Source organism: Rattus norvegicus, chromosome 20 (genome assembly GCF_036323735.1).
Source record: "Rattus norvegicus strain BN/NHsdMcwi chromosome 20, GRCr8, whole genome shotgun sequence".
Lineage (NCBI taxonomy): Eukaryota > Metazoa > Chordata > Mammalia > Rodentia > Muridae > Rattus > Rattus norvegicus.
Window position 1 is genome coordinate 20591120 of NC_086038.1, and position 22615 is coordinate 20613734.

The window sequence follows — 22615 nt, forward strand, 5'->3', positions numbered from 1 at the left end:
CGTGGGCCAAGCCGCCCATGGAACGTGCAGCTTGGACAATTTTTATAAACAGGAACAGCAGGGAGAGAAAGCTCCAGGGTTTGCAGTGCAACTCCAGCACTCACCAGCAAGCAGGTGACTTGAACCCACCTTCCTCACACCCCACGGCCCAAACAGAAGACAAACTGGCACAATGTGTGTAGCATATGACATTAGCGTTTCCCTAATCCACAAAGTCCCATGCAGTTGTGGAACAGAATGATTAAAAAGTTAGAATAAATAATCCGATGCTGGAAATACAGAATGCGCAGGGCCAGCAACGCTCGTCAGTCCTAAACATATTCGGGGACCCGTGGTGACACACCTCAGCGTACCTGACAGAGCGATCTTCCCTCTGCAGGGTTCTTGTTCTTTAGTTTCTAAACTCGCATCCCTGTCAAGAGAAAAACACAACAGGTCTTTCGAAAACAGCTGAGCTTTAAAATAAAGAGGTAGCTATGGATACTAAGGACTAGTGTGAGGTCTTGGTCAGGACTTGGTCAGGCAGCCGCTAGCTAGCTTTCAGGGAGATAGAGAGACACCCTCTTTTGAGTTCACGTGAACTATTAATATTGCCTAATAACGTGTACTGGTTACGCTATGATGTCCAACTTCTCACAAAGCTTGGAGTTCATCAGCTGCACTGGCCTAGAAGAGTCAGGTGTTGTCCAGCCAATCTGTGGGCTGCTATTCCTACGGTCAAGTCACCTCGTGCTTTATTTTTATGTGTAGTTGGCGTGACATCTCATTTCTTGTAAGCTCCAAAGAACGAACACACAATATGTTAGGATGAGCGAATAGGATGTGGGGAGGGAAACAGCAAAACATTTCCAAGGAAACTTTAAGACCGAAGCCAACAGCGACCCCCAAATTGGGATTTCACACTACACAAAACAGAGTGAGACACCATTTAAGCCAGAGGATCACACAGATAAGGCTAGCCTGTGCTACCAAGGGAGACCTTGTCTTGAAAACAAAGCCAGGGAAGGCACAATGGGTCAGTGGGTACTTTCGGTCTAACCTGGGGACCTGACTTTGATCTCTAGGACCCACATCATGCAAAAGTTATTATGTAAAGATATTCTCAAACTATAATCGGAATCTAATTGATCATAAAACTTCGAAGAATTAGGTCTGTTTAAAAAAAAGACAAACAAACCTCAAATTTCTGGAACTTTAGTTTATTTTCAATCCCAATACTTCCAAAAAGTTATGAAACTGTATCTTATCCAGACAAACCCTGGTTACATTACTTTGTAAGACCCGTAGATGCTAGTTTGTTTCTTCCAGAGCTGAGGAGTAAATCCGGGGCCTGTCATTCTACCCCTGAGCAAGCTCTCTAACCCCTAAAAGGCAAACATAACCAAATTAAGGAAATTACCTGTAGGTACAGAAAATGAGCGAGAGAGGGCGCTAGCCTGCCACGCTCTTACCAAGATCTGTATGAAAACGTTCTGAGTAAACACAGATTGGCCTGGTTTATATTGTTCCATATGGGGATTTTTAAACAGCCATTTCTGGGCCAAAATTAATGCACTGTAACAATAAATAGCACAATGATAATATTTTACTTTTTCTTAATGAAAATTGTAAGAGGATTCTGACTGGTATTCTGTAAGCCGATTATCAAACCCTCCACCTTTTATGCAAACTAGTGAAAACTAGACGCTCAAAAATTCATGGTGTAGAATGTAAAATCGCCCTGAAACTATGATAGTATGGCTTCATGCTGTCCTAGAATATATCCCACGTGTGATATAGTCAGCCCACCCCCCACCCATAGACACCAAACCATCGACAATTTGAGAAATAAATTCAGTAACGTCTTTAAATACACGTACAGAATTTTTACGTCCCAGCTAGGCTCTTTCTTTTTTTAACTTACAGTCTGTAAGTGATAAAGTAGGAGGCTGGAGTGTGAGGGCGGGCAGTCATACCCAACTTGCTATGCTATCTCGGCACTACTAAAAACTCACAATTATGTTGAATGACACACACATAATTAAATCCTATAAATGACTCTAATTAGGATTATTAATATATTTTTTTTTACAAAGCCAAATAAAGAGCAAGAGTGGAGAAGAGATGGACCGGCTGAGGTGGGGGACGGGAACTCACGGAGGGCGGTGCTGAAATGGAAGCTCCTGAGTGTGGAGGAAGATGCTGTGTACTGAGCCGGCGCCACACCCAGTACCGCGCCTCCGTGGCCCCGGGGGCTTCTGGGACTGCGGCTGAGAGGGCAGGAATGGTCCTTGGAATGGTGCACGCAGCAGACCTAGACTCAAGCTTTGGGCTTCACCCATCAATTACGACTTCCCTTAGCGAGTTGCTGTACACTGACGGCATCCCCAGTAATGAGAAGGGACATTATCTAGTTATCACGCAGCTGCTGAACAAAGCGACGATTCTAATGGGCCTGTGGAATTCTTTAAGGTGTCTCACAAACTCGGGCACCGGGTTGTGAGCATTGAGGTTTTGGCTCCAGGGATGAGCCTAGTCAGTTTAGGGAGAAAGATACAGGGTCTAATTCCAGGTTCCTGTGATGCGTCATCGAAGACTTTCTCTACACATCCCACCAAAGCCTTCGTTCATATCAAGGAGAAAAGCAAGGCCTCCTGTAGCCTTCCTCAGTACCACAACCAGAAAACAGGGAGGCTGCCAAAAATGCCACTAATATATGGGAGATGTGGAAGCCAGCTCCTGGAGACCTCACCCCACAGAGTTCGGCGACTGGTCGCTAATGTTACGCTAGCCTGGGATCGAAAAGAGTGTGTAGGAAGCTTGGGAAAGACCACAGCACTAGATCCTGGGGGGTTGAAAAATACTTTGGAGGAGGGAGGCACATGGTGGGAGAAGTTTGGCATGAAAATTAAAAGAAGTCAGTTAACCTTAAGAACGCTAAGAAATAACATCATATTCAAGAACCAGAGGGGTTGGGGATTTGGCTCAGTGGTAGAGCGCTTGCCTAGCAAGTGCAAGGCCCTGTCGGTCCCCAGCTCTGAAAAAAAGAAAAGAAAAGAAAAAAAAAAAAAAGAACCAGAAAACCAACGTGTCCAAAAAGCATCATTATCAAAGGTATGGTCCACTACTCTAAAAACCAAAACACTAGTGCATAAGAAACCAAGGACACCTTTCTAGCAATGGTCCACTTACACCACCACGACTTGGTCCAGGAAAATGTCGCTGAATCATAACTGACAAGAAGAAACTCCAAAAAGAGACCCTCTAAAGCTACCCTAGAGCAGGGAATCGGCAGATAAAAATATTCCATTAGCCACACCTTCAAAATCCAGAAAATAATAAGACTCGAACACAATACCCCAGAATGAAGCACACGACGTTAAACAAGTCTTAGCCAGCGGTGAGCCCTGTGAGCTAGAATAATGTCTACCGTAGCAATATAAACCCACGGGGGCCGTCGTGGCATGGGTGTTTTGGGGATGAAGGTTATGGGGGTGACCCCAAGAGGAGAGGCAGGTGCATTACAGTAAATCTCCTCAAGAACCCACTGTCAGAGGGTTGGGGGTTTAGCTCAGTGGTAGAGCGCTTGCCTAGCAAGCACAAGGCCCTGGGTTCGGTCCCCAGCTCCGGAAAAAAAAAAAAAAAAGAACCCACTGTCAGGAGCTCAAGCGCCCAGCTGTAAGCCTACTATTCGTTAACTGAAGGAAACCACCAAAGTGGTGTAGACCGCAGAATATTTAAAAGACTTTAAAGGTCTAGACTCTTCAGAGCATTAAAAACAACAGAGTTTTAGAAAAGGTTCGTTAAAAGAAACCTAAGGGACATAACCAGACGCACTGCATGAAACTCTATTAATCAAATTTTAGTGTATTAAAAAAAAAAAACTACGGCTGGGTAGGGGTGAAGCACCCCTTTAATCCTAGCACTCGGGAGGCAGAGGCAAGTGGATCTTTGTGAGTTCCAAGCCAGCCTGGTCTACAGAGAGAGAGATAGCCAGGGCTACATGGAGAAACCTTGTCTCGCAAAACAAATAAACAAACAAAACAACCCAAAACTATGAGAGATTTCTGAGCAATTAGATAAGGAGTGAAAGACCCCAGCTTAGCAGCAGTAACGCCATTTTACAAGGCTGTACTTAAGATGACTGGTTCAGAGAAAGGTTAGAACACTGAGTACACAGCGGCTGCCAAGCAAGATGTGTTTGGTTGAAGGCCTGGCAACAGGACGACTGCAGTTGAGCACCTGACAATGAGAAAAGCCCCGGGAGAGGTCCCACACCCTGGTGGGGGGGGCCGAGTCAGCCGTTATGTTCCAGAAAGGTAGCTAAGAAACTTGCCCCCGGGCTGAACCCTTGGGGGGCCGAGTCAGTCCTTATGTTTCAGGAAGGTAGCTAGGAAACTTGCCCCCGGGCTGAACCCTTGCCACATTAGAATCCACCAATTATATCCCTGTAACCATGCATCTGCTTCTGTATGCTTGCTTCTGCTCCCCAAAATCCTATAAAAGCCCATCCTTGGTTCCATGGGGCGCGCCAGTCCCCCGAGTGACTGAAGCGCCCGCAGGTGCCTGTGCCTGTGTATCCCGACAATAAACCAAATCCTCTTGCTGATTGCATCCTGTGGTGTCTCGGTCTGGTCTTTGGAGTTAGAGGATCTCCATCCCGAGGGAAAGTTCTCCCTGAGAGCTTTTCAGGAGTGGATGTAGAAAATTATGAAATTATTAACATTTTGCATGTAGTCACATATTGACTCACAGAAGAACATTCTTACAGACAGATGAATTCCAAACCATTAAGATGCACATGTCCTGGGGTTGGGGATTTGGCTCAGTGGTAGAGCACTTGCCTAGCAAGCGCAAGGCCCTGGGTTCGGTCCCCAGCTCCGAAAAAAAAGAAACAAAAAAAAAAGATGCGCATGTCCTGTTTGTAACTCACATGCACACAGAGAGAAAGGCGGCCATGGACGAGCACACGTGCTAAGAGATTAACGGTAACTAAGTGAACACAGGTGGATGCTTATCTATGAAAGAGTTTGTGATGAATAAGTGGTTTTAAAAAAAAGAGGCAGCTGGGACACTGTGAGCAACACAGTAGGTAGTGAGAACCTCAGAACACAAGAGGGAGTACAAGGAGAAGCAGCAGCTATCCGGTTGCTCTTGAAGTGAGTCTTAATTTCCACTGTAACTCAGAAGGGGGACAGGGCAGATGGCTTCCTCCTCCTGCAACCTCGGAGTGACTAGTTTCTGCTGTCAGTTCTTCTAAGCATGGTGTCAACCCAGGACTACTCCAGCAGACAGATGTTAAGACAATGGGCTCAGCAGAGGTGTCCTACAGCCCTGGCTTTCAAAGACTCTAAAGAAGTGAGATTAGCAGGTTGTTTTCATCAAATGGCAGTGGTAGCTCATGATACAAAACACATGAAATGACGACCCAGGAGTAAGCCCCGGAGAAACTCACCCACTGGTTCTCATCCCCTCCTGTAAATGTAGCTTTTATTCTCCTGAAGTAATTGTCCTCTTCAAGGTTTACTGCCTCTGTCTGCTAACCGAGGCCTAGTCCTGGAAGCTTCTAGCATCCGTACAATCTTATCTAGGCCTAGAATGTTTTCAGACTCTGAAACTTACTGCTGAATAAGCTCACCCTTTCTAGCTTTTTCTGAGCTCTGGCTGGCTGGTCAACTGCGCTGTTCTGGCGGATGCGCCTCTCCAAGCCGACTGATTCAATCTGGCTTCTCTCAGCTTCCTACTGAATTGCTCTGCTTCATCTCAAACTAACTCTAGCAATCTGTTCTAATCTTCTGGCTCGTCTGTCTTCACCTGTGTCTGTAAAACTGTCCTGGTAAAACCACTTCTCTCGGCACGGCTCTCTTAAGTAGCTTCCCTTTCCTCTCTGTTCTCGTGAGAGCTGGGCATTTCTGTCAAATCTTTCTCTGATTCCTCACTTTGTCTGCCACTCGATTAGGCACCGCTTTCAAACATGGGTGTTTCCTTCTACAAACTAACTTTACCTTCATCGTTTGGGATTAAAGGTGTGTACTAAGGGTGGGTCTGTATTCCAGCCAGAGGGATAAAAGTTATGTGCCAAGGCTGAGTCACAGCACAACTACAAACAGGTTTTTTTCCAGTAAACAACACAATCTCGGGGTTCACAGTGAGATCAAATATCCTGCACCACTCTCTTTTCTCTAACCATGTCACTTCAGGGGCTAGGGAGATGGCTCAGGAAAAGGAGGTGCTATTCTTACAGAGGACCAGAGCCAGGTTCCCAGTATCCCCCACTGGGAGGACTCACAACAGCCTGTAACTTCAGCTCCAGGGGATCTGGTACCCTTTCCTGGTTGTCAAGGGCACCCATACACAAACCTATACATAACCGAAAATAAAGTACACCTTTAAAAAGTGTGATTTCATGCATGGTGGAACATGCCTGTAGTCTGAGCACCAGGGAGGTAGAGGCAGTTGGGATGCTGTGAACTCAGGGCCAGCCTGGTCTACAGAACACAAGACCCTAAGGTCTTCTCCTCAAAAACAAACACAAGAGGAAGTATTTTGTTAGCTATCAGATCACTGCTGCTTCTGTGCCTCCCTGTTTTTAACCATTGGTCTTTTTTAAAAATATGATTTATTTTGTATGTATGAGTACACAGTTGCTGTCTTCAGACACACCAGAAGAAGGCATCAGATCCCATCACAGATGGTTGTGAGCCACCATGTGGCTGCTGGGATTTGAACTCAGGACCTCTGGAAGAGCAGTTAGCGCTCTTAACAGCTGAGCCATCTCTCCAGCCCACCGTTTGTTTTAAAATGTGGTTATTCCCATTATTTTACTCATAATAATAATGTATAATGTTCTATACAGCCTCCCCAAACGCTAGTTTATCATGGCTTCTTTTTGCTGAACATAAAATGGTACAAGGGGGTATTTTAAAAAGATACACTTTAAACGTCGTCATCGCTCGACAGCTTGGAGGGGTAGAAAGAAGCAGAGGTGGTTTCAGGTGGAAACGGGATTTTGGGGGCGTATACTGAGAGAGCCTGTGAAATCCTCGGGTCCCTGCCTAGCTCTGTGAGCAGGCTCTAACAGTCCTTGTTCCAGAATCTTTACTGAAGACGGGCAGCACAATGCCCCCGTGGTCAACCCCACACCTTAGCTTACGGGCTAGACCTTCTACTAATAAACCCCGCACAGACCGTCAACCAAGCGCATTTCTTTCTCGGTCTACTCCAGAACATCTCTCATTCTAGGCTCACGTTTGCTGTTTGTTGGGGGACGGGGGGACAGTTTAGTCCTTCCCTCCCCTGGTGGGACCGCTGCCTTCAGTCCACAGGAGCCAGTTCCCATCAGATGTTCCTCTGCCACACCGCTGCCCACCGATTTTGATTCTGCGCTGAAAAGGCCTACGTCGTCAGTGGTCCTCAACCTGTGGGTCGCGACCCCCAAAGACCGCGGAGAAACGGAGTGTTTACATTACTATTCCTAACTGTAGCAAAACGACAGTTATTAAGTAGCAATGAGAATCATTTTATGGTGTGTGTGTGGGGGGGGGGTCGCCACAACATGAGGGAGTGTGTGGAAGGGTCCTGGCGCTCTTTTTTTTTTTTTTTTTTGTTAATTTTTTTTTTTCGGAGCTGGGGACTGAACCCAGGGCCTTGCGCTTCCTAGGCAAGCGCTCTACCACTGAGCTAAATCCCCAACACCGGGTCCTAGCGCTCTTTACTCCTCTCTTGCTCTCTCTTTGTTCCTCTCTGCTCCGGGGCGCTTGGAAGGTTGAGAACCACTGGTCAAAGGTATAATAATTTTTGGCATTTTATTGTAAAACTTTAGAAGAGTTAGACTGATGTCTTCATTAAAGTGGCATTTTAATTGATGGTAATATGTACATATTTTAACCGACATGTATGTGTACATATATACTAAGGCATTTTTGTCTCCCTCAAAGACTAAGCAAACCGAGGAATAGAATTCTGGCTCTCCAAGGACAACACATTTGGTACAGATTCTTAGGTTGCCCTGCGATGGCACGCCATCACCCTGTGTTCTTCAAATGGGGGACATTCAAGCGGAGTGCTTACGAAGCAGTTGGAGTTTGGTGAACCCGATGAATCAAATGGCAGGACGTCCGTCATTTTTCTTAAGGAACTAAAGAGGCTACCGGAGGACTCTCACTAGCCTAGCAATGACTTTTACCTGGTAAGACCCCAACTACCGTAATCCCAGTTATAGTCAGTCAGTGGCCTCCGGCTCTACCCGCAGAGGCAACAGATGGGTCACACAGAGTAAGTCAGGAATCATTTTAAATCCCAGGAAATACCAGTAAAGGGCCGCAAGGCTTTCACAGGAACGGCGAGAATATACTCAGGTATACGCGCAGGAGATATTTTCATTTGAGAGGGGAAAAAACGAACCAGAAATGCGTGCGCATTGTCAGCTCGGCGTCTCGGATCCTCTCCCCCTCCCCCAACCCCGGCTGCCCTATCGTGGCTCTACAAATCTAATATAGATGAAACTTCCTTCATAGCTCTGTAAGTCGTCCCAAAGAGCTAAGGTGCCAAGCTCACAAAACGCCAAACTCACAGCTCATTATCAACGCTGAAGAAGTGGTAAGCGGGTGGATATGGGTCCCAGAAGGCTACCCCAGACTAGAGGAACCGCATAATAGTGAGTGCCTGGTTTAAGCCAAGGCTTCTCAAATTTTGCCATTTAAGTGATACCTCGCTACCAGAAAATCCATTCTAGATGCACGAGCTTTGTCCTAAAACAATATTCTGCTGTGCTACAGGCTGCCAGTCTCTAATTCTGGCATAGCTCTGATTCCTATCACATGTTCTCCTGACCTGTGGTCCATCCTAGGAACATCAGCCGCCAAATGTCTTCTTACATGGTATACAGCGATAATTTTATTAGTGATGCTGGGACATACAACACAAAAAAATAGCTGCTGTGTTGAGTGCTAAGGCATTCATTCCTAGATGTATCTGTATCTATATATGTATATGTGTGTGTGCATTTATTTGTTTGTATATGTATGTATATGTGTACATATATGTGTATGTATGTGTATATATGTATATGTGTATGTATACATATGCATATGTGTATATGCACATATATGTATGTATATGTGTGTATATGTATATATATATTTATGGATGTGTGTATGTATCTGTGTATATATCTAGGTATACATGTATATATGTGTATTTATATTTGTATATGTATATATGTGTGTATTATGTATATGTCTATGTATGTATACATGTATGTGTATATGTATGTGTGTATGAGCATGTGTATGCATGTATTTGCGTGTATATGTATATATGTGTATGTGTATATGTATATGCATACATATGTGTGTATATGTGTGTGTACATATGTATGCATAATGCCCACGCAGAGGTATTACCTAATCACCTCCCCACAATGCACCTGTAGCACAAGGACTTAAGCACAAGGGTTCCAGCATCTACAGGAAGATAAGGCCACTGACAAACAGGCTACTTTGCATCTAGATATCTGCTGTATCACAACCCTATTTCTGTTTTATGTTGACAGTAACCTTCTCTGACTGCCTGTACCTTACTTGTATGGAGTTTCATGGAGGGACACAGTGCCCCACCCAATGACCAATAAAGTACACAGAGAGACTTTTCCCCTTGTAGCATTCCTGCAAGCAAGCACGAGACCGATGCCTTACTAAGACATGCTGAAGTCTAGCCTCTGGATGGAGACCCAGGGTCCAGGTGAGACTTGGTATTGCCTGAGAAATGGGATACAATGTGACACACAAATGCCTCGTCTATTCCACAAGGACAATGTGGAATGACAGGGACCACAGGACAGAAGCTAAGCAGCAAGCCCTGGCTGGAACTAGTTGGCAACCTTTCTGGGAGCACCACTCCCTTCTCTGGAACTCGCTCACTGTAAGGAGGGCTGTGCTGGTCTATGTTAAGTTCCCTTCCATTTACACGTTCATAATCTGTGGCCCGCTCAATTGATTTTCCTAAGCTGCTGTTCCTCTTCATATAAATAGCACGTCCATAAGGGATCAGTTTTGTTTTGTCTGTTTCTAAGCAATTATCTTAATTCTACATGTGTGTGTGCATGCTAGGAGCCCAAAGGAAGACCGAGGAGGGCATGAGATCCCCAGTACTGATAGTTGTGAGCCACTGTGTAAGTGTGTGCTACATACTGAACCCGGGTCCTCTGCCAGAGCAGCCAGTGCCCTTAACCACTGAGCTGCCTCTCTAGCACCAGTAATTAATTTCTCCGACACACTTTTCTATGGACTCCACTGTCAGCCTCTGTCCTTTCTTCCTAAAAGGCTCCCCCCCCCATCCTTTTCTCCTAACACACTTTCACTTTCGAGCGGAAACAGTGTCCCACCTTAAACGGCTCAATGTAAGCATCTATTCCGTGAGTTCGCTTTGAGCCCTGATGACCACACGACGGTTATGTTAGCTGGCACTCCCATGTTGGCCTTTAAATGGGTTGGTGTCCTGACATTTATTTTATTTTACTTTTTTTAACTTACACTTAAATTATGTCATGTCTTCTGTTCAAATACCGAGGTACGCTAAGGCGAAGGTAAATGACAGCACTAACCGTCTTCCGGTTTGACTTGCAGTCTCTTCTAACTTCTGCAGCTCCGCCGTGTACACCTGCATCCGAGCATTGCAGACCATGAGGTTCTTAACTGCGTGCAAAACCTGGTCTTTTTTTTTACTCAGGGAGAGCAGTTTCCATATTCCTTCTCGCATTCGGATCTCTAAGTCTATTTTCTCTTGGATGCTGCAGTCCTAAAATAGAGAATCACTCGTAAGAGGTGGCAAGAATCTAGAACTACATTTAAGACAGGCGACAGGAAGTGGGGTAGACATCGTCTTGTTTTTACACCATTCTGAAATGAGACCAAGTTTCCCAGAATGAAACAAACGCAACCATTTTAAAAAGCTATTTGCCAAAGCTCTTAAGTGTCTTGCATTGGAGAAAAAAGAAAGATGAGAAAAAATATGTTGCTACCATAACCTCTTGCTAGCTTAACAGAGCTCTCAAAATCCTTGTCTCACCAGAACCCTCGAATGGGCCCTTATTTGGATACAGAACTTTGCATGTGTTATTAATTATAACAGGGTCACATTGGAGTAGAATGGGTCTCAAATCTTAATAAGGCCATGAAAAGACACAGACACACAGAGAAAAGGCCACAGGAAGATACACAAAGACACTTGGAGAGAAGACCACGAAAAGACAAGGCACACAGAGGCCACATAAAGATAACAGACATGGGGTTGGGGATTTAGCTCAGTGGTAGAGTGCTTGCTTAGCAAGCGCAAGGCCCTGGGTTCGGTCCCCAGTTCCGAAAAAAAGAAGGAAAAAAAAAAGATAACAGACATACAGAGAGGCCACACATGGACGCAGACACAAAGGGGATATAAGAAGAAACACACACACAGGACTGGTCATATGAAGACACACACACACAGAGGGCCCTATGACAACAGATACACGGGGCAGCCATGTGAAGACAGAGGTGGAACCCAGCAAGTTGGTCCCAATAGCCAGAACCTGGAAGAGGTAAGAAGGGAGAAGAAGATGCAAAGTCCTCACTCAGTTCATTCCCAGTAACTTTGTAAGTATTAGAAGCCGCAGAGGCCCTCTTTATAAACAAGCACGGAACCCACGAGTGTCTACTTCTAAGTGAACCTAACTTTAGCAGTAAACAAACAAACAAACAAACAAACAAGTATTACTTTCTCATTGTGCCGAAATTTTAAAATATGGATAGGATCTAATAAGTGTCAAGGATTAAGAGAACAATCATTTCAAAAGAAAGAGAAGAAGTCGGTTAGGAGAGTTGATAGTCTTATAATGGCTACCTCCAAAAAGCAAGCTGTGAAATGGTTTGACTTGACTCTCCAAACCTAATCGGCTGAGCTATTCACACAAGAGAAGCGATCTGTTTAATGACCTTCTGGTACCACATTGTGGAGTCATCACATGAGAACCTTGCCATGTAATATGTACGGATTCAAGCTGGGGCACCCTATCAACGCTGTCCCTTGCTGGACCCCTTCTTTGATCATGACTGCCTTCCACCGACTCTTAGTTCATCCATGGATGACTTGTAAGCCCCAAAGTCGTTTCTCCTCTCATGCCATCAGCAATTAATGATAAGAACCATCTACATGACCCGGATGTCTACAGTAATAGGCGCTGACAGGCTGGTTAGCGCTGGTAAGTGCACACCAGGAGCGACTTGAAGCTGGGATAAGCTGCTTTACCCCACAGCACAAGTATAACTAAATGCCATCTGGTGCCTTGGGATTCCAGCTCTGCCCTTTAAAAGCGGCAATGAAGCGGTTGGAGGTTACCTGTCAGGTATTTTGTACGTCAGATATTCACATTACAGTTCTTAACGGCAGCAAAGTGACAGTTATGAAGTAGCAACAAAATTATTTTATGGTGTGTGTGTGTGGGGGGGTCATCCCAACATGAGGAACTGTATTAAAGGGTCGCGGGGTTAGGAAGATGAGAACCACTGCTCTGATGTTTTAAATAGTGGACTGCAATTGTGGACAGTGAAATCCAAGGATCTCAGGGTTGCAATACCAGGAAGTAACCAGCAGGGGGCCACAGCCACATTAGCTTGGGCTTTAGGGCAGCCATCTATCTAGGAAGAACACTTCTATCACCAGCTGATAAAAATCAAGGCTCAGGAGATTACAGAGGGTTGGGAATCGGTAGAGACAAGAACCTTAGGGTCTTAAAACAAAACAAACAAAAGCTCACGTGTGAAGTCAGGTTACCATACACTAAGGAAATAAGGCAATAACGCAGAAGTCCTTTTTAGAATTCCATCCTTTGCGGCGAGAGTTAGTTAACTGTGGTCTGTCTGGTTGGTGCCTGGTTTTGCAAATGAAGTCGTCCTGAATCACACTAGCACATAAATAAACTTGTATCGAGTCACGCTGGCGCATACTGGCTCTGGCTGCTTTCCAGGCTGTGGTCCGCAAAACGGAAAAAACGTTTACCGTGTGGCCTCTTACCCACTCCAGAGTAGATACACTGTAGACTAGGGCCCCGCCTCCTTGGTCAAAGCTAGTGGAGCAAGTGGGAGGGAGCTGAGGTGGGAGGGAGAGCTGCCTGTGTTTGAAGATGCTCAGTTAACAGGGTCCACCGCTGCAGCAAGCAAACTTCCGTTTCCCACACAACCTATCGGCATATATCCACTATGCCCGGAGAAGTTAACCTACGACCAGCAACACGAAGTAGCCTTAGCCAAGCAACTGTTTAACGAGCAAAAGAATTTGACTTTACTTGGTGGGTATGCATGGTACTGCTGGGGAGAAATTGCTGTCTGTCTCGGGCCATCCAGTGAGTAGGATCACGAAAGGAGAGGCAACCACGGAGCATGCAGTCATGTTGACTGCCCCTCCCCCCCCCAAGAGGACTGAAGAGCTAAAACTATTATTGTTACAGCCCCGGCCCACAGAGCACATAAGAAAAGCTGCCCCATCTGCATCCTGCTGCAGTGTTGGAAAACAAGTCCTCAGAGCGAGCAGGTTAGCAATCAATCTCCTTTCTCGGGGTTCCATCAGGTCAAGCAGGAACCTACATCACTGTCCTGGTATGGTAAGTAGTTAAAGGTAAGAGCTAAGACGGAATGGACAGAACGAAGCTAAAAACAGAATAGCGGAACCCTTTAAAAGTAGAGGATAGAGGCTCAAGCCGGGTACTTGTTCTTCCAGAGGACATGAGTTCGATTCCCAGAACCCACAGCATGCAGCTTAGCAACAACTATGACTCCAGCTCGAGGGGACCCAACCCCTTCTCCTGGCCTTCCAGGTACCCCACACTCATGGATACACACCCATATAAACACATAGATAAAAGTAAAGATTTAAGATAAGTAAGAGTGGGGCTGGAGAGATGGCTCAGTGGTTAAGAGCACTGACTGCTCTTCCAGAGGTCCTGAGTTCAAATCCCAGCAACCACATGGTGGCTCACAACCATCTGCAATGGGGTCTGATGCCCTCTTCTGGTGTGTCTGAAGACAGCGACAGTGTACTCGCATACATGAAATAAATAAATATTTAAAAAAAAAAGATAAATAAGAGTGGAAATGGGGAGTTAGGGAGATGGTCCAGCAGACAAAGTGGTCACCGTGCAAGCGTGGGGACCTGAGTTCATCCACAGAAAAGCCAGGCACCATGGTATACCCCTGTAATCTCAGAGCTGGGGAGGTGAAGGCAGGTAGATCCTGGGGCTTACTGGCAGTCAGCCAGGCCAAAATGAAAAGCTGTAGGTTCAATAAGAACTATAGTTTCTCTCTCTCTCTCTCTCTCTCTCTCTCTCTCTCTCTCTCTCTCTCACACACACACACACACACACACACACACACACACTCACACGAACGCACATACATGCGCGTACACACACATCCAGGCACAGTGCCACACACACCTTTAATCTTAGCACAGAGGTGGCAGAGGCAGGCAGATCTCTGTGACTCCTTGTCAGCCTACTGTAGTCACTGAGTTCCAAGCCAGCCAGGGTCTACATGGTAAGACCTTGTCTCCAAAAAAAAAAGAAAAAAAAAAGTGGGAAACAATAAGGGAATACTGTGAAGCTGACCTCTGACTTCCACACTCACATGTACAGACAAGGGTAACTCTGCAGAAGTGCGCATTCACACACAGAAGAGACATTAGAGCCGGGTACAGCTCATTAGGGCAATGCCTCCCTAAAGGGTGTGGGGTCCTGAATTGGATCTTTAATGCCACCAGAAAGAGAGAACTTTCAAAGCTGGCCATCTGGGTTATGGAAGAGAGACATCTGGACAGTTTTAAGAGCTAGAACAGCACAAAGGCAGAGAGTGGGCCCTACTGTCAACCCTGAGAAGTGACTTTTAAAGTTGAAAGCAGGGACGGGAGCTTGGTAAAAGGAGACAGAAACCATGCGTAAGTAATTCTGACCAAACCGACTACTCACCTAACAACTATACTTAGGACATGTTGGTAAAGAGAGCCGAGGGTAGGTGAAGAAAATGGAAAGTTGTTTATATGCAGTATGTTTGCTTCTAAAATATTTATTATTATTATCATGTGTGTGTATGTGTAAGATGTGTACACACAAGTACAGGATGTGTGCTGTGTGTATGTGTAAGATTTGTGCATACAAATACAGGATGTGTGTATGTGTGTGTGTGTAAGATGTGTGCACACATAAGTACAGGATGTGTGTGTATGTGTAAGGTGTGTGCACACAAGTACAGGATGTGTGTATGTGTGTGTAAGGTGTATGTGTAAGGGGTGTGTGTAAGACAGGTGTGTGTGTGTGTGTGTGTGTGTGTGTGTAAGACACAGGCACATAGATACTTACCATTTCGTAGTACTTATGTGATGGTCAGATAGCAACTTTGGGGAGCGTTCTCTCTCTCTAGCTCAGGTCCGCAAGACCAAGCTCAGGTCACCACCCTGTACGGCAAGCATGTTTACCTCAGCAGTCCTAATCTCTGACTCTTAAACAAAATTCTACGTACCGAAGAACTGTTGAACTGTTTATGTACAGGAAAAAAAATTAACACTAACCATGGTAGGGAACTGTGGAGAAATGGGATTCGTGTTCTGGGAACACTTTATAAGGACGAACTGTTTCTACTCAAACTACATTTCCGCTTGCAGGTTTTTTGTTTGTTTGTTTGGTTGGTTTTTTTTTTTTTTTTTTTTTTTTTTTTTTGGTAGGAGCTTAAACTTTACCAGGAAGACCGGCTAGGTGCTCGGAGGAGTAGGACAAAGGGATGTAGTAAAAACAGTCATCTCTCGAGCCTACACACCTGCCATCCAGAGGCTACCAAGCCCCACAGGCATTTCAGCCGTTCTGCAGCTATGGAAATTAGACTCAGAACGATGCCTGGGTTATTGAGAATTACACAGCAGAATGGGATCTGACCCCAACCTCACTCCAAAACCAACACTCAGTGCATGAAGAGTCGGAAACACCCCCCCCCCCCCGGGCTGAAGCAGAGTGCAAACCACTAAACCTCTGGTCTCATCCTGTTAGATCACAGACTTCATTTGGGGGGAGGGGACGAGTACCAAATAGAAATGCAATGCTAAGTCAAGTCTAAAATTCTGCTCCTGACTCGACTATTCCTGTGAGGTTGAAACCAGTTACTATGTCGTTGTTTATTTGCAAAACCCAAACAAAAGCCAGTTCTACACTTTAATTATTTTGATATTATGCTTAGAAATTGCTATCTTGCCATATTTACATAAACAAGCCTTAATATATTTGCTATATATACCAGCGGCTTTGTCATCCTCTCTTCTCTACCATCCTTAAATGTCACTGTCGCACACACTAATAAGCACACTTGGATGGCCACATCAGCACTCACAGGATCCCTACGGGAAACTCGACAGATCTTCATTCAGTTCGGTAAAAGTAGAGGCTGTGATGACAATCAACGTAGGAATGGGATGTGGCTCAGGTGATCTAGGGCTTGCCTAGAATGCACAAGGCACTGGGTTAGACCCCAGCTCCGCTCCACAAAAGTCAGGCTTGGTGGGGCACTCCTATAAACTCCACAGTAAGAAAGTAGAGGCAAGCGGAGCCTCAGGAGTTCAAGGCTACCTTTAGAAAAGACAACCAGGACACCCAGAATACACAACAAAATAAGAAGAAATACTTCACAAGAGAGTTGAAAGTTTTCTGTATGTTACTGGAAAACAGGTCCTATGATTACTAATACGGTTTGCAGAATAACTTGAAGCCTGGCTCAACTCTCCAGAGAATTACAGAGGGCTTTCTAACAAGGCAGTAGAAATTCTGTGAACCTGCAGTCTTCGTCTAGATAGAATTACTATTATACTTCAGGAGCCGGTAAGAGGTGAAAATTAAAACGGAAATGAAGATGGAGCTAAAAAGGGCATAAGGGTCTTCTTTTAATTAAAGTGCTAAAATAATGAACAGAAAGTATACTTTTAACTCTTGACTGGGGTTCCCAAGAAATACTCTCGACAACACTAAAATGTAAAAGGTTTTGAACACATCTAAAGATGGCTAAACAACAAACAAACAAACAAACAAAACCAACCAAACAAAAAAACCCCACTGGATTTATTTGCAACTCAGTGTTTTTTCCTAGTATTTGTTCAAGAATCCACGTTTAAACTTACACCTTCCTGGAAAGCTAAGAACATGCCTTTTGAGCGTCCACCCCGCGGTCACCCCACAGTCTGATGCTTGCCCACATCGCTGAAAGCAGCACCTTGCACTAGATGCCCAGCTGCGTAGGCTGCGAAGACACTGGGAGCAAACCGGGGACCGGCTCCCGGGGCATCACCTCCTCTGCAAGCCTAGGAAGACCCGCAGGTGGGAAGGGCCCCGGCGTCCTCCTCCAGCCCCGGCCCTCGCTCTCCTCCTCGGGTGCAGCCTACAGGCGTGCAACGCCACGGAGCTCGCCCGGCTCCGGATCTCGGTCCAGGCTGCCACTCTCCAGTCCCGGCCTCGCTCACCTGCTGCGCGGCGAGGCCCCTCAGCAGCTGCCCTTCCATTTCGGCGCACGTCAACCACGATTTGAAAAGCGCGCCCCGGGGCTGCAGCTGCAGACCGCACCAACCGCTCGGCCGTACCAAGTCCGAGCTGCAGGGGAACCCGGCCCACGACGCCGCGCAAGCGCACTAGGGTCCGCTCCGTCTCTAGAACAGCACGAGACCCGAGGACTCTGCACAGACCCTCTGCTACAGCCGGCCTTAAGCAAGGGCGGGGAGTGGGCGGAGCCTGGATATGCGGTGGGCGGGGTTTGAATAAGAGCGGGCTCGGATGGGTGGGGTCTGTGGTGGGTGGGGCCTGAACTAAGAAGACCCTCATGGGTAGGCTGGACCAGAGCGGAGTGGGTGTGTTTGTGTCTGTCAGTGGGCGGGGCCCCAGCCAGTGGGCGTGGTGGAGTCTTAGAGAAGGTCTCCCTTTAGAAGCCTCAAACAGGTGGTTTTCTTGTCAGGTTTCTTCTTGCGTCCTGCTTGAAGTTCTTTAAAGGAATGGACTGACTGGACCTCACAGACCAGTCAGGGATGTAAGACCCCATTATCTGTCTCTCAAACATGGTTTCACCCAAAGATCATGCTCTGAAAGGCTGGGTGGGGAGACAGGCACCATATGAGACATTTTGCGAGTACTCCCCCTGGGTTTGTCTACATCTAAAGTGACAGCAAACAAATGTGCAGAAGCCTGGTCGTTAGCACGGGCTTTTATTAAGAGAGAGGAGGGGGAGATGCTGAAATGCTGAACTCGAGGCCTTAAGCATGACAAGATATTTGTTCACCACTGAGCTAACCAGTTTAGACTTTTAATTAGAGGATGTCCACACCCCTGTAAAGTGTTTAAAATTATCCCTTGGCATATCTTGTACCGGAAATGTGAAGGGCTTTGGACGTTTTCCTCCTGAGGGAAGACTCTACCAAATCAACCTCCTACCTCACCTCATTAAAGACCTGGGCAACACTCCTTCTATAAACAGTCTGGCCCTGTTTATTTTGGGGACATCCTTTCTTGGGTATGTTGTCCCAGTGGTCCCCCTATCTTCCACTTGTTCCAAGGTGAACTTTAAATGATATGGCCGTCTTGCTCACAGACCTCCTTGTTAAGGCAGTCAATTGAATGGTGTACTTCTTAAAAAGAAATCGAGTGTGTCAGTGAGATGGCTCAGCAAGGAAAGGTACCTACGTAATGCCAAAGCTCCTGACCTGAGTTCCAATTCCCAGTGTCCAATGGTGGAAGGACAGAACCAACTCCCCAAAGTAATGTCCATGTGCACCAGGATGTGGGCATACCTCCCCCAAACACTGAACACAGACACACGCACACACACACACACACACACACACACACACACACACACACACACGGGGCGGGAGAGAGAGATGCATATCCATATATATTATATATATAATTATCCATATATGTATATATGTATATATATGTATATATGTGCATATATGTATATGTATATATGTATATATATGTGTGTATATGTATATATATATAAAATTCCTTCCTCTCAAGTGGATAATTGCCTAGTTGAGAACCTCTGGACTAGATGATTCTAGAAGCTGCTGCCCAGTTAGGAGTGATTTTCCTCTTACTTTAGCAGCCCGTAATGACCCACAATTGTAAAGTAGGTGAAACTCAAAATTACCAACGCCCACCTCACCCAGGTGTCTCCAAACACGGGTCTGAATTCCATTCCCGTGAAGTGCCCTTTGACCCAGCGCACGGGTCTCTTGTGCTGCTCCTTTGTGATGTAATTAGCTGCAGGAGCCGGGCATCACGCCTGACACACAAATGAAGACGTACACACGGTAAATGAACTGTACACAGAGAGCTCATCGTCAGACTCACAGCATTTACCCTGTAACACACACAGCGCTCAGACTCAGACCAAAGCGCCTTGAGAGAGAAAACCAAAAAGGTGACCGGTTTCAAAGTGAGCACCGATGTGAAAATGGATGAGTATTGCAGGATTAATAATCCTAGGAAGAAATCTAGAAGAGGCTGTGTTTGGTACTTACCTATAGACTATAGGTAGTTGCCATTAAAGACCTTTCTCTTTGCAGAAGAAATGATGTGGGACTATCTCTTTCTAAGGCATCCGGGGATGTGTCCCGGAAGTGCTGAAGCTAGATCCTGTCCTAGCTGGTGATTAAAGTGTCTCAGAATAGGGTTTCTGTTTCCTTATTTATCCCTAGGCATTTTGTTTTGTTACTGCTGATTTCATCAAACATAGTTCTCTTTGATGTCTGTAATGATGTCTGTAAAAATAGAAGCAGCCATCAAAACACCACAAGCTTAAAGGGCGGTGGCTGAGGATGCACCCCACTTAGCAAGATGGTTGCCTGCACAAGGTCCTGAGTTCATCTCCCAGCATGGCTTCTACTGGGCGTGGCGCTACATGGGGGGAAACCTAGTACACCAGAGATAAGGGCGAGACAATCAAAAGTTACAAGTTATCCTTGCCTACAAAGAGAGTTGAGGCTAGCATGGGCTACAGGAGACACAGTCAAACATAAAATAAAGTAGGTTAAAGAGCTCACAAGAAGTAGTTGTATTCATTTGAGAATTTATTCATCGAGCGAAGTCATTGTTTTACAACTAGCAAGTATCATTTTTAAGTGTTTGGGAACTAAATCGAGGCATCCTTCAATTCTCCTCAGGCTCTCTGAGAACATGTTAGATAGCCACCCATCCACCCATCTGCCCAGGTTTGCTTCAGCTGGAGGTTGAATGATGGGATTATTACTATGATATCATTGTATAATACCCTTACCAAACGGGCATTATTTAGATTAGCTATATTGAGGTTAATTCATAATTAAACAGAAAGTGATAGAAACAAAGCAACTAAATAACACAGTAAGTGTCAAAAAGTCTGTTTTCCTGTATTCTTCTTAATTTTCACAGGCTTGAAACTCACAGACATCCCCCTGCCTGTGCCTCTGGAGTGCTGGGAGTCAAGCCATGTCCCACTGCACCCAGACCCTTTGCTTTTTTAAAATATAGTTTATTACAAAATAGGCAACTCTTGGTTTTTTTTTTTTATGTCACTGAAAAAAATCTAAAAAAAAAATCCTATTTGAAAATTATCTTGGGGGGTCGGTGAGATAGCCTAATGGGGTTCTCTGCCAAGGCTGGAAATCTGAGTCCTATCCCTGACACCCACTCGGTAGAAGGACTTGACTGACCTCAATGAGGTGTCCTCTGACCACACACGTGTGGTTACATACAAATGCCCATCCTACCCCCAATAAACGGGCATGCAAGCAAACAGACAAAGTGTATTTTTTAATTTAATGAAAATTACCTTGGGACTTTCGTTACTTAGGTTCATCTTGTAGATGATGGCATTATAATGAATCCCATAAAGGAGTTGTATTTTGTATTATATACAAGAGAAAGGAAGGAGAAAGGGGGAGGGAGAAAGAAGGAAATGGAGGAGGAAGAGAGGAGAGGAGAGGAAGGAAACAGAAGGTAAAAGAAAAGAGATGGGGGGGGGAGAGGAGGAGGAGGAGAGAGAGAGAGTTTAGCAAATAAGCCATAATCTACAAACAGCTGAGGCAGCATATAATCTGACAAAGGATACAGGATGCTGAGTCTGAGGACTCTAGCCCTACATCGCTGGGGAGACTGCTCAGTTTTCTTACCGGTAAAACAAGAATGCTAATAGCTATCCTGTCTTTGTAAAGTTGAAACAGAGACAGTTGGGAGAGATAAAGTTTTCGAAAGTACCCTGTAACCTTCTCATCCCGCAAACACAATACTAAGCACAAACACATTGCTAACAGGAAGAACATACCAGTACCTAAAGACCTAAAGTCAACCATTTTAGACCCAAAGACCTCTAAGAATATATATACATATATATATATATATATGTATATATATATTCCTCCCAATACATTACCTACCACTGGCAATATTATATTGAGAGAGAGAGAGAGAGAGAGAGAGAGAGAGAGAGAGAGAGAGAGAGTGAGTGTGTGTGTGAAGGGTGGGGATGGGGCTGATACTCACCTATCATCTGAGTTGTTCTGAAGGCTGGGGAAGGATTAAAAGTTTGAGGCCACCGGAACAATTTATCCAGCCAGTCAAAATAAAATAAGGAAAAGGGGATGGGGACATTAGCTCAGTGGCAAAGTACCCACCAAACACAAGACACTGGGTTCGATCCCTAGTGCTGAAAATCAATAGAGTCATAAAAACTGTCTGGGAGACATAGACTGTAACATTAAATCCATACAGGAAATAAAATATAAATATTGCTCGCGGTTATTATTAGAGTCTATAAATTGCAGATGAAGACTGAGAGGATTGAGATTTTATGGCTGGTAAGTTGATCAATATTAATCCAATCATGCTAGGGTTTGGAAGGTGAGAATCTGATCAATACCTACGGCACACTGGCAGAGAAGATGGAAATGCGCCTAATCAATTTGGGTGGAGAGTGGAAATATAAGGTTGAAGATGTATGTGTGTGCACACATATGTACACATATGTACACTTATGTACATCTCTATATAAAGGTATGTATCCTCTCCTTTTAAAAAAATACTTGTAAATCTGTACTGGCGACGTTGGGCTTGTGACAGAAAAAACCAAAAACCAAAAACCAAAAAAACAATGAAATAACCCAAGCGTTCATTTCAGAAATGTGAATGAATTACAGCACTCTATCCAGACCGAATCCATCTTTAAAAAGGAACACACCATAACCATGTGTTATGAAGGAAGCTAATTTCAGAAGACTGCACCGGATATGATTTTTGTCATCGCTGTTGAGTTTCAGTCACGATACAACTGAAGCCATATTGCTCATTGAAACCCACGTGATGCCAGTTTACATTTAGCACAGAGGAGAATGCGTGTGATGGTGTGCCTCTGAAGTATTCCTCGAAGGATCCAGGGCCCCAGATACATATGTAGCAGAGGATGGCCTTAAATGGCATCAACGGGAAGGGAGGCTCTTGGTCCTGTGGAGGCTCGATGCCCCAGCATAGGGGGATGCTAGGGCGGTGAGGCAGGAGTGGGTCTGGGGAGCACTCTCATAGAAGCAGGGGGAGGGGTTGGGATTGGGGATT

General features: G+C 45.3%; 1 protein-coding gene and 1 long non-coding RNA gene across 4 annotated transcripts in view; one reads left to right on the forward strand and one right to left on the reverse strand.

The window, feature by feature from the left end:
• Nucleotides 1–17744, reverse strand: part of Rtkn2 (rhotekin 2) — a 73311-nt gene extending 55567 nt beyond the window's left edge. Inside the window, exons 1-3 of one of the 3 annotated variants that reach the window (XM_006256367.5) lie at nucleotides 17500–17744; nucleotides 10583–10776; nucleotides 354–412 (exon numbers count right to left, since the gene is read on the reverse strand). In XM_006256367.5, the coding sequence (XP_006256429.1) occupies nucleotides 354–412; nucleotides 10583–10776; nucleotides 17500–17538 (292 nt within the window). In that variant the 5' untranslated portion in view covers nucleotides 17539–17744. 3 annotated transcript variants of the gene reach the window in all.
• On the forward strand, nucleotides 7994–15659 carry LOC134483792 (uncharacterized). The gene is made up of 3 exons (XR_010060805.1): nucleotides 7994–8167; nucleotides 9533–12214; nucleotides 13460–15659. It is a non-coding gene; the product is annotated as an uncharacterized LOC134483792 (long non-coding RNA).
• Nucleotides 17745–22615: the final 4871 nt, after the last annotated feature.